This window comes from Arabidopsis lyrata (genome assembly GCF_000004255.2).
Source record: "Arabidopsis lyrata subsp. lyrata unplaced genomic scaffold ARALYscaffold_5, whole genome shotgun sequence".
NCBI lineage: Eukaryota > Viridiplantae > Streptophyta > Magnoliopsida > Brassicales > Brassicaceae > Arabidopsis > Arabidopsis lyrata.
The window spans coordinates 3,589,149-3,606,643 of record NW_003302551.1 but is presented as its reverse complement, the minus strand read 5'-3'; the positions used below and the strand labels follow the sequence as shown (position 1 = coordinate 3,606,643).

General features: G+C 35.3%; 1 protein-coding gene across 1 annotated transcript; it reads right to left on the bottom strand.

Annotated features, from left to right (window-relative positions):
* Nucleotides 1-13,573: 13,573 nt before the first annotated feature.
* Nucleotides 13,574-15,783, bottom strand: LOC9311439 (disease resistance protein TAO1). Its single transcript, XM_002875325.2, has 2 exons — nt 14,964-15,783; nt 13,574-14,457 (listed from the first exon to the last, which is right to left on the bottom strand). The coding sequence occupies exons 1-2, from the start codon at nt 15,671-15,673 to the stop codon at nt 13,728-13,730; spliced, it is 1,440 nt and encodes a 479-aa protein (XP_002875371.1). The 5' UTR covers nt 15,674-15,783; the 3' UTR covers nt 13,574-13,727.
* Between the last annotated feature and the right edge of the window lie 1,712 nt (nt 15,784-17,495).

Genomic DNA, 17,495 nt, shown 5'->3' with positions numbered 1-17,495 from the left:
ACAGAAGGATCTAAAATTGATCCCCCAAGTTCATAGTCTATAGACTCAGTTTTCAAATATTGATGTAAGAAAGTGAAAGTGATGTGATGCTCTGTTTCTGTTTACAGCTAGACAATAAAGCTTTTTTGGCCCTTGTTTCTCCTAATTAAAGAATCTGAGCAGTTGAGAAATTAAGGGTAAAATCCTTGTTTGAAAAATCGTTAGGCGCTAGTCGGGCGTTCGGTATGAGCCTAGCGATTAATCGAAAAATCGGATTAAAATCGGGAATTAATCGGAGATTAGTTTTAGGGTTATTTTAATATTTTAAAAATATATTAATCTACTATTGTTTTCAAAATTGTAGTAAACACATAAAAATATATTTTAAGGTAAATTTTTATGATTTTTTTATTAAAAATTGTGACTTTTATTAAAAATTTGAACATAAATTATTGTAAAACATCACAAATTTCCAATTCAAATGTTTAAATAACAAAAAAAGAGTTGTTTTATACTTGGAATAAAAAAATAATCGGGATATGTAAGAATACGCAGAAAATTATCGGATTAGGCGGGAATTAATCGGATTAGGCGGAGAGTAATCAGATGACTGATTTTTTTAAAGGATTAGTCATTAATCGAGGCGGAGAGGATGGGCCTAGCGATTAAACGGGGAGTAATCGGGCTAGGCGGGGATTTTTAGAAAAGGAGGTAAAATGCTTGGGAGAGAAAGTGACGTGTAAGGGAGAAGGATTTTTACTAGAATAGAGTGCTGAGCTGTATTAATCGTTATAACGCTTTCATACTTACTTCGTCAAAATCAGCTTAAGTCATGAATCCAGTTCGGCTCAAAGCTTCTGTTTTTTTTACTAATTCTGCAAAATTTAGTAATCACAATATCAATAATCTTCAATACATCAAACACATATTGACAATTCTTTCATTCACATGATCTTCTAAGAATGGGGCGAATTCTTTAATTCACAGGGACATTCTATCGAACACATAGTGTGCATCATTAATTCTTCGTCTTCGTTAATTTCTGAGGAACTGAAATAAGAAAAAAGTGAGGGTGTCGACGAGAGCACGTCTGGGATTGTGTCGATGATTATAAGCCTAAGATTTTTAAAGCCCAAGAATTAAAAAAATATCAAGATGGGCATGTATAAATTAAAAAGCCCATCAAGATGGACATATATAAATTTAAAAAGCCCATGGTATCAGTAAATGAAGCGGAACATGGTAGGATTTCTAATGGACGAAAATGATGAGCTGTATTAATTGTTATAATTTGATTGGAGAAATGTTTTTACTGATGTGTCAAGCTGAGAACATCTGAAAAATCTGATGTGTCAATTCAGGAGAGAAACAAGGTGTTATTATTATATTGATTTAAAAATATTTTAAAGATAACAAAATATATTAAGGTAAGTAATTGAAATTAAGTGTTAAACAATGTAATTAAAAATAATTTTAAAAAATGGAATGAATTATCTACTCGAGAGTTGGAGAAATACATCAAAATGATTATTATAAAAAAAACACCAAAAAGATTATTTTGTCAAATTAATTCAATCGATGTAAATTGTTATCACTAACAAATTAGTGATGAAAAAACTCGCACGTTGTGCGGTATTGGCCTAATTATCTTGATTTAATTTTAATTAAATCAACTAATATCTCTATTAGTATTGAGTTCTTAACAAAATAAAAATTAGTTAACAACAATTAAGGTGGAGTAATTCTTTTGACTTTCAAATTGAGAATTCATTCTCATAAGTGTCGTATTCTCCTCTCAATTTTCCGCATGTTGAGACATTGTGTATAAAGCTATGGCCATTGTTTCTCATTTGTATCATCGATTACCAACATCATAATCTCCTTCATCTTCTTCATTTCTCTAGGTTTTCGGAAAACCGATGTAATATTAACAGTCGGTTTTTGGTCCAAAACTATTAGAACAATATCGATAGACCCACAGAATAACTCAATCGGACCTCTTGGAAATCTGTTGAAAAGATTTTCCAAATTGGTTTTCCGATTGTTGTTTTTTGACAATATTCCGTCGCATTTTCCGATCAAGAGAATCCTCTTAAATCCGTCAAAATATTCGATGTTGTATTTCCTTCAAAATTTTCCTTACGCATTTCTAACGAAATAGAACCGACGAATCAATTTCGGTATGAAATGACATGTTTTCTTGTAATGTGATTGACTCACACAGTGATTTATTACTACGAGGCTTCTTGAGTTCTTGTTCCTTCTTACATCAAAGTTAACTTGGCCTTTATAATAAATTAGCCACCATAAAAGGATGGTCTTAAACCTAGATAAACCACATAAATTTTGTATGCACAAAATTATCAGGATTTTTAAAAAATTACAGTGAAGAAGTTTTAACTTATTATTAAGTTTGATATATGATGACTGTAGGAGAGTGGTTTAGTACCACTTAGTTCATCCGGCATAAACTAAGAATAAACCAAATAACTGAAAACTCTAACCAAATAACGCAAGCCCGACATCGATGAGTGATATGGTATAAATTGCCTAAAGAACACTCTCTCAAATAAGAGATCGTTATAGCACTTTAGGGACAAATTCTACAAAACTCTCTAGTTCACGCAATAAATTTATGGTAATGGAATTAAGCTAAACAAATATATAAGAATATTAAAGATTGCAAAGAAAGTAATCGGTTGTAAGTTTAGTTGATGGAGAAGCTAGACTTAGGGTGAATCTTTTCACTAAATCATACAACAGGTGAGAGTTTATTTAAGAACCGTTCTTGAACTCAACCCTAGTTTACTTAATAATACCTCTCATATTCCAGTACTTCATCGCAGTTTATTCATCGAGCGCATAATGCATATTACCATGTAGTTAATTATTACCTATAAATAACATATTTTAATAAAAAGAACTATCAAAGTTATGAAAACGGAGAATTATGATATTAATTAATAATGAATGTTTCTTTTAATTTAACAATTTCATAGGCATTTTTTCCGGATTATCTCTCATTTCTTCTTCTTTTTTTAGAAATAATAATTCTTGATATATAGCAATTTGACAATTAGATTCATAAAACATTCAATTAACAAAGAAAAAGAAAAACTTTAACAAAGGCAAAACAAAATGTCTAAAAGTTTAATGGTAGTACGCTTCAGCATTTTCTTGATTATATTCTTATTGACTTCTACAGGTAATATCTAGAATCGAAAGAGAAAGATTAAGAAGACAAAGTTTAAGAATTACTCTCTTATTAAGCTTTAGAAAACTAACTCAAAAACTAAAGCACACAATGTCTCTCAATCTCAAATCTCTCACAAAACTCTCTCTCAACTCTAAGGTATACCACACGCATAGGTAACTCTTATATAGAGGTTTATAAGACTTATCCTAATCAAACTATGAATTGTTTAGATAACTCCTAAACAATATTTCAAGATAAGACCTAGAGATTTAATATTATCTTCTCCTAACTTGTCGCACAAGTTATTTCGTCAAGCTTAATCCAACAATCTCCTCCTTAAGCTTGAAGCTCTTCTTCACCAAATCTTGCACTCCCATGAGCTCTCTCATTTCCTTGAATCTCATCTTCCCTAATGGCTTCGTAAGGATATCAGCCTTCTGCTCAACACCAGGAACGTGCTCCACTTCAATCTCTTCATTCTCGACACACTCTCTGATGAAATGGAATCTTCTTTTTATGTGTTTGCTTCTCCCATGGAAGACAGGATTCTTTGTAAGTGAAATTGCTGACTTGTTATCAATACGGATGATAGCTTTCTTGGCTTCAGTTCCCGTAATCTCACTAAGTATATCCCGCAACCAAATGGCTTGTTTAGCCGCTTCAGTCCCGGCCATAAACTCTGCTTCACACGAGGATAGAGCCACTACGTCTTGTTTCTGTGAACACCAAGAGATAGGGCCGTCTCCTAAGTAGAAAATATGGCCAGTTGTGCTCCTTCCATCGTCAGGATCTATACTCAAACTGCTATCACTATATCCAAAGAGTCGCGGTACTTTTACTTGTTTCTCAAAAACTAGTCCAAGCGATGTTGTCCCTTTTAAATATCTCAGACATTGTCTCATTGCAGCTCCATGTGATTCTCTAGGACTATGCATATACCTGCTCAAAACACCTACACAGTATGACAAATCAGGCCTTGTGTGAATTAGATATCGCAGACAACCTACTTTCTTCCTAAAATCCGTAGCATCAATCTCTTTCTCGTTTTCAGCTTTTGACAATTGAAGTCCGACTTCCATAGGTATATGAACCGGGTTGCAGTCTAACATTCCTGTTTCTTCTAGAATCCTTTGAGCATACCTCCTCTGACTTAGCACAATTCTACCTTCATATTGAGTCACTTCTATCCCAAGATAATAAGTTAACTTCCCAAGATCACTCATTTCAAATTTAGTAGCCATCTCCCTCTTAAATTTGTAAATGATAGACTTATCTGTGCCTGTGACAAAGAGATCATCCACATAAACGGCGATGATAAGAGAGTGTTCTTTCTCTGTTTTTCGATAGACCGTAGGCTCCTTTGAACATTTTTGAACTGAAGTTCTTCAAGAATTTGATTCAGCTTATTATTCCAAGCCCTTGGAGCTTGTCTCAATCCATACAATGCCTTGTTGAGTCTGTAAACCTTCTCTTCGCTCCCCTGCTTCTCGAATCCATCAGGTTGTGAGACATAGACAGTTTCTTTAAGCTCTCCGTGGAGGAATGCTGTTTTCACATCCAAGTGATGTATCTCCCAACCGTTTGCTGCTGCGAGATTTACAAGTAGCCTTATGGTTTCAATTCGTGCCACTGGAGCAAATACTTCCTCAAAATCAATCCCATATTGTTGCACATATCCTTTAGCAACAAGGCGAGCTTTATGTTTGTTAATGCTTCCGTCAGAGTTTCTCTTCAGCTTAAAAACCCATTTGAGTCCAATAGGTGTTGTTCCAATAGGTAGATCAACTAGATCCCACGTTTGGTGTTTCTCAATTGAATTGATCTCGTCTTCACAAGCGTTAAGCCATTCTTTCGATCCCTTTGCCTCCATAAATTTCTTGGTTCATTATTTAGGCACAAAAGAAGTGTTTCTCCTTCTTCTTCAGCAAGTAGCACATAGTCCTCAAGGTACTTTGGCTTGTTGATTTGTCTCTGACTCCTTCTCTGTATTGGCGCATTATTTTCTACAACTTCATCTCCTTGCTCTTGCTCTGCAATTTCAGGTAGAAATCCGTGGTTCTCTGCTTCCTCATCATCGTTTTCATCATTGTTCTCAGTTCCTGTCTGCTCTGCATCATTATTATTGGTCTCTTCTCCAGTTATGATGCCATGATTTCCAAATTCACCAAGTGTAATATTAAAGTTCCCATCTCCTTCTTGCTCAGATTGATTTTTTCTCCAATTCCATCCCTTAGACTCATCAAATATCACATCCCGACTTACAACTATTCTTCTTGTTTGTGGATCAAGTAATCTGTATGCCTTTGAGCCGGGCTCTGTTCCCAAGTGAACCAACATCCTAGATCGGTCATCTAGTTTTTTTAGAAGCTGCGAGTCAACTTTTGCATAGCTGATGCAGCCAAAAATCCGTAAATGATCGATCTGTGGTTTCTGCTTCTTAAAGACTTCGTATGGAGTCTTATCCGTTAGAGCCCTTGTAGCTACTCTATTTAACAGATACGTTGAATGTCTCACTGCTTCTCCCCAGAGATAGTTTGGTACTCTCATGTGCTTCAAGATACTCCTTGTCATCTCCATCATAGTTCTGTTTCTGCGTTCTACCACACCATTTTGTTGTGGTGAGTATGGTGCAGTAAGATGTCTCTGAATTCCAGCATTTTTACAGTACTCATTGAACTCATGTGAAGTAAATTCACCTCCTCTATCTGTTCTAAAGGTCTTGATCTGAGCCCCTGTTTCCTTCTCAACAAGATTCTTGAAATTTTTGAATTTCTCAAATGCTGAACTCTTCTCTTTTAGTAAAATTGTCCACATATAGCGTGAGTGATCATCAATGAGAACAAAGATAAAACGATTCCCAGCAGCTGTACTTGGTGTTATTGGACCACATAAATCTCCATGTACTAGTTCTAAGATCTTAGAGGCTCTGTATGAAGTGGCTTGCGGAAAGGTTCTTCTTGCCTGTTTCCCAAAGATACAGGAGTCGCAAATTTCTTTCTCAAACGTGACCTGTGGTAATCCTTGAACTAGCTCTCTCTGCTTCATAGATTTGATGGTCTCCAAATTTATGTGCCCAAAACGTGCATGCCAACGGCTTGACTCGCTAATGGATGACAAGTGCAAACATGCATTGTCATGAAAATCCATACACACTTTGTATAATCTATTTTTTGATCTTGGTGCTTTTGCAAGTAGTTTCCCTTTTGCATCTCTCATTGTAAGATATCCTCCCTTTAATCTAATATCACAGCCTGCTTCTGTTGCCTGTCCTAAACTGATGATGTTGCTCTTTAAATCTGGAATATAATACACATCTGTCATGACTCTAGGTTCACCATTCATGTCAATAAGTGAGATTGACCCTTTCCCTTTTATATCGACTCGAGAGTCATCTCCAAATCTCACTTTCCCTGTGACTGATTCATCAATTTTCCCAAAGTACCTCTTGTCTCCTGTCATGTGGTTGCTTGCACCATTGTCAAGGTACCATATGTTCTCTTCTCCTGTGTTTGTCTCAAACTTGCTTGGTATGCATCGTTTTTCATTAAGAAAAACAATCTCATGCATCATGAGCTCATCGGCATCCTGAGTATTATTAGTGGCTAATTCTTGAACCTCTTGTAGCTTTAAGAGACGATCAGGGCAGTCAAAGGCGAAGTGGCCTAACTTGTCACATCGGAAACACGTAATGCGTGAAGTGTCTCTTATCGTGTTTTGTCGTCCTCTTCCTCTGTTAAAGCGACCACCACGACCTCTGTTTGTGTATTCTCGTATGTTTTGAGTTTCTGAATTCGCATACATGAGTTTTGATTGATCTTCTGGTGCATTCTCTGCAACAACAATCCTCTCTTCGTACGTTTTAAGTCTTCCAATAATGTCTTCAAAAGTGGTGGTATTAAGGTTTAATACCTGTTCTAATGAAGCCACTATATGAATAAACTTAGGAGGCAGACTGTTAAGAAACTTCTTAACCATCTTAGATTCCTCAATCTCTACTCCAAGAGAAGCGGATTTTGAAGATATCTCTGCCATCTTTCCTGCGAACTCATCTATTTTCTCTGTATCAGTCATCTTGAGTTTGTCAAAGTTAGTCATAAGTGTTTGTAGACGTGCTTCTTTGACTCGTTCAGCTCCCACATGTCTCGACTTTATAGCATCCCAAACTTTTTTTGCAGAATCCAAATCACCTATCTGCAGAACAAGTGCCTCTGGTATTGACTGAAACAACAACGCGATAGCCGTGTTGTTCTTCTTTTTGTCTACTACTTCTCCCTCTGTTTCAGGTTCAATAGCTTCCCATACCTCATGACATCTTAGGGCAGCCTTCATCCTTAACGCCCATACGGTATAATTTGCAGTGTTTAGCATCGGACAAACAATAGATGTAGATCCTCCTCCTTTCTTTGGATCTACCGGAACCAGTGCATCTTCCGCCATTGCTCCCAAGAAGATCGCAACGCTCTGATACAAAATCTAGAATCGAAAGAGAAAGATTAAGAAGACAAAGTTTAAGAATTACTCTCTTATTAAGCTTTAGAAAACTAACTCAAAAACTAAAGCACACAATGTCTCTCAATCTCAAATCTCTCACAAAACTCTCTCTCAACTCTAAGGTATACCACACGCATAGGTAACTCTTATATAGAGGTTTATAAGACTTATCCTAATCAAACTATGAATTGTTTAGATAACTCCTAAACAATATTTCAAGATAAGACCTAGAGATTTAATATTATCTTCTCCTAACTTGTCGCACAAGTTATTTCGTCAAGCTTAATCCAACATAATATATATCATAATTTATAAATCTCTCAAAAATTTTGATTGTTTGCATTTTTGTTTAATGTATATCTAATGGTTTTGTATTATTTAAACTTACAACATCTAGATCTACAAGATTTTTTTTCATTTTTAAATGATAAATGCTTTTTTGTTAAAGTAACTAATAGATGCTTAATGCAACCAAAATAAAAATTGTTATTTGCGGTTAAGTTTTGGTGTATAATTACAAGATATACAAAAATTGAATATATGGAACTTCTATACTCATTTAAAATTCTTAAGGAAATTTGTTAAAATTCTAATTCAGCTGTAAAATAAATCACTACAAGGAGATAAAATCCTAAATAATATTGAATCTTCTAACAAATATATTTTCTTTGAAGAAAACCTAAAATATGCATGTATAATCAATATGGTATGAATATTTGTAATTGATTGATATTTATTCTATTAGGAAAAGCAATGAATTATCATTGGTGCGATAAACACCCAAGCAAAACTTCGCCGCCAGGGATGTGTAATAAGAAAGACGGTGATGTATTGTGCCAAATGAATTGTAATAGAGAAGGGTGGGGTGGAGGACGTTGTAATTTGAAGGGAAAAGTTAAAGTTTGTGAATGTACTCTTGTTCTGTCTTGCCTACCCCACCACAAGAGGCCACCGAATACACCGAAGCCACCGAAGTGACCACATACAAAGTTTTATTTAATTTATTTACCATTTTTTAATTTTATATTTTAAATAATACAAGTACAACAACAGTATTGTTGGAAATAGTTTTTGAAAAAATAGTTTTGATCATTGTTATGGTGGATTTTCTAGTGGAGACGTCCATCGGAATAATCAGATTTCGGCAGGAATCGTTGCTGCGAGCACTACACGATGGTGTATTAGAATGACAAAAACGAACTTTGTTTGAATGATAAATGGATTTTTAAAATAAGTAGTTTAAAGTTAAATGGCATATTTTGTAAATGAGAAAAATGTCGAAAAAACACGAACTTTTAAATTTGGGACCGAAAAAACATGAACTTTCGAAATGCTTTTTAAATCATAAGGTTTAGTTTGACTTTTGATAAAATGGTTAAGTTTCGTTGACTTGGCCATTTCGGACATGTCGTTAAATTTCCGTTGACGAGACGATGACGGAGTAACTTTTCGTTAGAAATTTCCGTTGAATCGAAACGACGTCGTTTTGAAAACAACAGAACGACGTCATTCCAGTGTAAAATAAAACAAAACAACTACGTCCATGAAGAATCAAACTGCTGACCACTTGAGCGAATGAGAGACTCTAAACCATAGAGCTACGATAACATTTTAAAATTATAACAAACAGAGTGTATATGCAATTAATTAAAAAACAATATACATTTAATTAAAAATAACAAAACTAAAAATAAACCAGTAACCAAAAATACAAATATTAAATGTACTTACCATATATATATTTTTCGAAATTTTAAATATTTAATTTTATATATAAAAAAAATTTTGTTTTAATAATAACCTTGTTATCATTCTGATATGTTATATCAAAACAAGTTGGTTTTGTAAAAAAAAAAACTCTTTGATATTCTTGATAAAGACCCCAAATCTCAACCATCCTCACTTCATCCAAATCTAGGCGTAACAATTCTCTCATCTTTTCCGTATGAGCTCATATCCCAACTAAGTCGTTAAATCTATTTGTCTCATGAATTGTTTCAGTTTTTTTGAAACATCAGTGGCGATCATGGCTGCTTCATTATTACTACCGAATGTGTGCATGAAATTACGTTAGAAACCAGAAAAAACTGACCTAGCTAGAGAATAGATATATGATGTGAGTATGACCTAGTGATGTATACCCATAGTGTGAGAAACTATTAGGATATATATCAATATATTTACTTAGATTCGATTCTATCAAGAATAGGCAACTTGTATGTGTATAAATACTCTTCTCTTCTATTGAATAAAGGCAAGACATTCTAAAATATTTCAGAAACTATCCTCGACATGTATGTATAAATAAGAAAACACTTGAGAGTATGATCAATGCTAAAGCGGGCGGATCAGTATTCTCTTTAGAGGATGATCGAGTTACTGACCTAGTGATGTATACCCATGGTGTGAGAAACCAAGTCTGGTATTTAATTATCCAGCAGAAACCTGTCCATGCAAGGGTCAAAATCCTTATCCTAAATCTTTTTTTTTTTTTTTTGCTAAGAGAGTAAATATCATTAATGAAAATTAGGTGTTACAAGTGGAAGACCTAAGCACTGAACGTTGACAAAAAAAGTTTAAAAACCAAGGGAACAATAGACAGACTCATACATGAAAAGAAAGGTCCACTAGTGGAGCCAAAGAGGCATGAGATTCCTAAACTTCTTTAGATGTCTCCTTGCAGTGATCGAATTGATGATTTGCCGGTCAATATCCCTAAAGATGGTAAGCGGCGGAATCTTGATATGATTGTGCTTGTAGTTATTTCTCTGTCTCCAGACATTGTAAACCAGAGCATGGACAAGCAAGAGTCGCAATTTTGTAGGAGAATTTTGATTTATCACCTTTGTCCACTCTAACATTGAATCCCAATTGCAGGGCAGTCTTCCAGGCAAGCCAAGTCTTGAGAAGATAGATGCCCAAATAACCTGAGTATAAAGACAATCAATAAAGATATGCAGCCGCGTTTCGCTTGCTGCAGAACAAAGATAGCAAGAATCAGTAACCTGAATACCCCAAGACCCCATTCGCGCTAAAGTGGGCAGTCTATCCAGATTTGCAACCCAGAAGTTGAAAGCATGACTAGGCGTGTTTCCTTTAAACCAGACCTGTGAGGCCCAGTCCTTAAGAGAAACCCTTGGTCGAAGTGCTTCCCAAGTAGTACTCGCTGTAAAACCTCCACAGCACTTGTCATTCACATACCAACTGAAAGAGTCTATTTCATCAGATTCACTTGGTAAGGTGATGTTTGAGAGATAAACGTGTAGTGACAGAGCACAATCAGATCTCGGTGGTGGCAAACGCCAACCATTTCCATTACACACATCAGCAACTCTTGCATTAAGCGGCACCCTAAAGCTGTTGGGACCATTGTCTCTGATGGCTTTGATGAGAGGGCCCAAAGGAGACCAACTGTCATACCAAAACCAAGCTGTAGAGCCATCCCCTAAGCTGCACTTTATAAACTTCTCCGCCAAATTTCTAAGCTTGAGTAAACTTTTCCATAGCCAAGAGTCCGCACTTTTTTCTTTCAAGGCCCAGAAACTAACCGAGGTTAAATTATGGTGGTGATGCTGCCACGCTACCCATAAGGATCCACTGTTTGAGAAAAGCAACCAAATAAGCCTGAGGCATAGTGTGGTGTTCCAAACAAATAGCTTCCTAAGACCCAATCCTCCTTCATTCTTCGGGAGGCAAATAGTGGACCAAGAAACCTTTGCCTTTTTGTGATTTTCAACCGTGCCAGACCACAAAAACCTAGCACAAAGGGACTCAATCTTTTTTATACAACCCTTAGGTAGTAAGAAAGTAGACATCCAAAAGTTGATTGTTCCATAAATAACAGAGGCAATAAGCTGAGTTCTCCCCGCAAAAGAAAGAGACTTGACATCCCATGTTCGGAATTTATTAGAGATCTTGTCTAACAGAGGAGCGTATTCATTGATCCACAACTTTCTACACATTAGCGGCAAACCAAGATATCTTACAGGCAGGCTGCCAATAGGAAAACCATAGCTAGTAATAGCTACATTTTCAGAAGAGGAGAGACTAGCGTGGAAGAGTTGCATTTTTTCTCGGTTCATATGAAGCCCAGACCAACCCGCAAAATCATCAAGAGTCTCATAAATACCATGAAGAGAAGAGCTACTCCCATCGAAAAACACCATCACATCGTCCGCAAACATGAGATGGGAAATTTCCAAAGCAGAAGTCTTCGGGTGGTAGGAGATAAAGCCAGAATCATATCTAGAATGCAAGAGCTTGGAGAAGACTTCCATGACCAAGACAAAAAGATATGGCGAAAGCGGGTCGCCCTGCTTTAGGCCTCTAGAACTTTTAAAAAACCCATCGGAGTGCCCATTCACAGAGATAGAGAAGGTGGGAGTGCAAACACATTCTTTAATCCATCCTATGAACTTAGGAGGCAAGCCAAGAGCAGTCAAAACAGATAAGAGAAAGTCCCATCTTACTGAGTCAAATGCTTTTCTCAAATCAACTTTTAGCATTGCTCTAGGAGAGATGTATTTTCTGTTGTACCCTTGGACGATCTCTGAAGCCAGCAAGACATTTTCGGAGAGAAGGCGACCAGATAAGAAAGCCGACTGCTCATGGGAGATCATAGAAGGCAGGAGCGATTGGAGTCTAGAGGCCAACAGCTTAGATATGACCTTGTAGACCGTGTTCAAGGAGGATATAGGCCGAAAATCAGACACCTTCGAGGCATTGTGAGTCTTGGGGATTAGCAGAAGAGAGGTAGCATTTCATTGCTTGAGGAGGGTTCCAGAAGAGAAGAATTCAGCAACTGCAGAAGAAACCTCAGCTCCTACAATACTCCAACAATTCGTGAAAAATTCTGCAGAGTATCCATCTGGTCCACTAGATTTGTTCTTTGGCAAAGAGAAAAAAACAGCTTTGATTTCCTCCCTAGAGAACACAGAATCAAACTTACCTCTGAGATCAGCAGAGCATTGGTAATTTAACAATGAGCAGATATCCTCGTCAGTGCCGGCCCGATCAATTTGGGTGCCCTAAGCAAAATTAAAGCCTATAAATTTTTTTTTTTTTAAATTAGATTTTTACCCTTAAAAAAATGTTGTAGTTGTCTCTAAAAACCCACAATATTTTTAAAAGGCCCTACAAAAATTATTGTATATAAGAAAACTTAACAAATTTTTAGGTAAAAAGGCCCTCAAAATTTTGAGACCCTAATCGGTGGCTTCACTGGCTTGCCCTCTCCGCCGGGCCTGATCCTCGTGAAGAAACAGAGGAGCAGACTCCACAGTGCCTAGCAGCTGTTTGAAGAACCCAATACAATGATCCTGGATTTCTTTCTGAGTCTCAAAACGATTTCCGTCATCATCGAAAAGAAAGTGAATGTGGTTTATAGCTTGTCTCGTCGAAGCCATACGATGAAAGTATGCTGTGCTTTTGTGACCCTCACCGAGCCAGGTGATCCTTGATTTTTGGCAGAAGAAAGACTCCTCAGCCGAAGCTAAAATTTCCCATTTCGAAGTCGCTTCAATCTCTAGAATAGCATTAGACGGAGAGGGATCAGTGAGCATTATAATCTGCAGATCAGAGAGTATTTTTCTTGCTTCATGCACTCTTTTTTCCAGGTCAGAGAAGTTTTATTTGCTAAAGTTTCGGATTACTTTCTTGAGCTCCCTGAGCTTGAAAGATACTCTGAACATCCTAAATCTTTGTGCATTGAACGTTGCCATGAGTGTAGGAAGTGCTTAAATGACTCTGAAAACAAGCCCTTCTGTTTTGCTTAAATGACTGAAAACAAGCCCTTCAAAGGTCTAGCCAGTTACAAGAGTTCGTCTGGTGTCAAAACCCATGACTTTGATATCATAAACTAATTGTACCATGTTGGTAACTTGGTGATATATCATATTGAACTAACAATAATGCAATAATGTCTATATATCATCCTTATGAAAAAAGATTACATCAAATTTATTCAAATAATTTCAAGAAATAAATATTAAAGTACACATCCTACTTGCATAGACTTGAATTCATTTGATGGAAAAAAAAAAAAATAGACTTGAATTCATTTTCAAAATGGATCAATGTTCTCAATCCACTCCTCCCTGGTCATTCCCCGGAAGTAAGAGCCCATAATCTTTAGTCTCAAAGGAAGCTTACCAGCAATATTCAAAACTTTCCTTGCAAGATCCTCAAAACCATCTTTAGGGAACTTTTGACCAAAAGCAGCCATACAAAAGATTTGCAAAGCTTCATGATCTGAAGGCAAAGACACTCTATAACTATATTTGATCTTATATTCCTTCAAAAGCTTTCTATCTTGGACCGCGAGGATAACCCGACTTCCAGGACCAAACCACTGAGTTTCTTTTAGTATATCATCTAAATTTACTGACCCGTCAAGATTATCAATAACGACAAGCACTTTCTTGAGTTTCAACCTCTCTCGTTCAACTTGTAGATTTAGAACTTCACTATCATTGTGGTATATTAGTAGAGACATGAACTCCGCATTTGGTCTTGTATAAAGCGCTTTGATATTCTTGACAAAGACACTCACTTGGAATCTGTTAGAAAGTTGGTTATATAGAAATTTGGTAATTGTGCTCTTACCAATCCCAGGAAGACCCCAAATCGCTATCATCCTCACTTCATCCATGTCTAGGTATAACAATTGATTCATATTTTCCATATGAGCTCTCATCCCAACTAAGTCGTTGAAATCAATAGATCTCATGGAAAAAGTCAGCTTTTTCGACACATCAGTTGCGATATTCTCGATCATGGCTGCTTCATTATCCCTGAATCAATGCATGCATCCGTTAATTGATCATGAAAAGAAAATAAAAATCATATTGACATGCAAAAAGTACTTTTGTAGGAATAGTTTCTCATAAATCATTATTTATAGATATCAATTTCCGATTAATAAGAATTTAATAGTACTATTGATATCTCGTAATATGGATTTAGAGAATTTTCTTATGGTATTTAAGAGGCATTAATTAACCAATTAATTAATTAATATATCTTGTGAATTGGTTTTTAATTAGAAACTTATCATTCTTCACATTGTACGTATAGAGACCAGCAAGTCCAAGCAAGGCGATCTAAGTGAACCAAAAACCAAATGGTCAATCCACTAATTACCAATAAGATTTTAGATGTAAGTTCATGATTTTTCGTAGTATATATCCACATATCTATATTCATATTAACATTTTATGCCCTTAAAGTAACCATTTCAGTTGTAACAAGATTATGAGCAAACTTGAATTGAAACAGAATAAAACAAAAATTGACGAACCAGTTGCTTGAATGGTAACCAGCAATAGTGGCTACTTCTGCCAAAGCTGTTCTCCATCTCCTAATTTCCTCCTTTGTTTTACCGGCACAAGTTTTTCTGAAGACCTTCCCAAAATCTCCGCTCTGGTTACGTACATCAGATGGATCCACTTTGTAAAAAATGGCTATCACTATTTGACCTAACTCTCGTCTGCATTTCATAATCTCCATCAATTCATCAAGACACCATTTTGAAGAAGCGTAGTTCCTCGAGAACAAGATGACCGCGATTTTAGATCCTCTAATCGCTCTTATAAGTTGAAAAGAGATGGATTCACCTCTCTCGATCTCATAGTCATTGAATTGCCTTATTCCTTTTCTTTCAAAACCCTTTTGAATGTGACTTAGAAAGTCTTTGCGGACATCTTCTCCACGGAAGCTCGAAAAAACATCATGGATCCAGTTGCGAGACAAAGAAGATGGAGGTGATGAAAGACTTAACGATGAAGAAAAATCAATATCTTTGTTATCTTGATGGAGTATGAATTTTCCATAAAACACGAGGAAGCCTATTGCAGCAACAACAATGGTAAGTAAAAAGGAAGAATGCATTAGTGATGGAGAGAAGATCAAGATCCTATACGGAGTATTGATTGACAATATAGGTTCCAAAATATATTGACACTGGACGTTGACTTTGAAATTTCTGCGAATTATTACATCGTTGTCCATTTTGGTTTATTTGTTTGGTCCACCCTATTTTGAACAAGTCGTGATAGATATTTCTGCAAAATATTCAACCAATGGTTGTGATTTCACCTAAGTTTTTTTTTTCATCTTTGCGTCATTTTATTAGTTATTTAACATAGTACATTTGTAAACTGTTGGAATGAATTACACATATGTACATATTTCCTTTTTTACTAGATCAATGAATTACACATTTCAACAAAAAACTATGTTGGAATTATGAATCCTAGATTAAATCCTGCAAGAAGAAGAAGCTTCAATAAGTGAAAAGAAGAGCATAACAAAAGAAGCTTAAATGGAGCAAAGAAGAGAAGATGGAGAAGAAGAAGAAAGTCTCGTGACCAAGCTGGTCAACGACAAAGAGAACAAGTCAACAAAAGGAAAGAAGTTGGCTTGTGTTTTGTAATAAGGCCATTGGGCTGTAAGTAAATTAGGCCCACAAGTGTTAGTGGGTTTGGTTGGTTAAGTTTAAGTTTAAGCTTAAGCTAAGTAGGTTAAGGTGGAAACAAGTAAGATAGTATAAATATGGTCGTGTTGTTGTAAGAGAAGAATATATTAGAGATTAAGGAGAAAGAGGTTGAAGTGGCTAAACCTAATCTCCAAGAGACCTAAAGAGAGTAACAATGTAGACATCCAAAGAGAATCTCTCTAAGTGTTCTAAAAGCTTTGTGATTAACAAAACAAAGTATAGAAAGAACTAGAGAGAAGAGTGAATCTGACCCTAAGTGATAGACGAGGTCAAGATTCCAACAAACTATACCTAAATTTATTTCTTCAAAAATATGTATCTAAAAAAATTTAGGTATAGATAAAATTTCCGCTAAATAAATTTTGAAGAAACTTTTTATTTCCGCTAAATATATTATTTCTTCATTTGTAAAATATGTATTTACCAGAAATGTTAAAATTTTAAACTCTTAAAAAGTTTTAAATATTATAATTGATATATTTAAAATCAATTAAAAAGTTTATAATATTATGAACATTTGAACATATAAAAAAATGTTCAGATTTGGTGAAGATGGTGTCTTCCCCAACCGAATGGCCGGCCTTCTCAGTGTATCTGGAAAACTTGAAGAGTGACAAGGAAGAATTCTCAAATTTTTCTTTATCTTTAATTCCGCGTAGCGCAAATGTAAAAGCGGATAATTTGGCACGAAAAATTAGTACCGAAACGCATCATATCACTTATGTAAACAACATTCCCCAGGAATGGCTCTTTTGAGCATCTATTTTATTTAAGCTGTTGACAAAAAAAAAAAACATATAAAAAATGTATAACACGGGATGGATTATATTGCGGAACAGGGTTATATGGCAGAACGTGTTTGAATCAACATTAATAAAAATTTAAAATATCATTAACTCACCGCTTCAATATGGGTTAAATCTTCATTTTATTATTTTTTAACACCACTAATATTAGACATATCGAATCAGTCTGATTTAGATAAAATTGTATAAAACAAAAATTGTCTCGTGGTATACCGTTACTTAATAACAATTGTAAACTATAAAATATATGTCTTATAAAATGTTACATTTTGCAAACTTTTATATATAATACATAATTATTAAATTTTAAAAATTACTACTTTTAAAAAATAAATCATCCGGCTGTATACCACGGGTTAAAATCTAATATCCCTATATTTGTTTATGATTTTTTTTCAACGGTTATATGACTTTTAAATTCTAAAACTGTGGAATTGGTTTCATTTTCTTAAGAATTTGTTATATTTTAAACCATCGACTTACATTTCCATTAGATAAGCAGTTGAAAATATAAACTTTTTTTATGTTT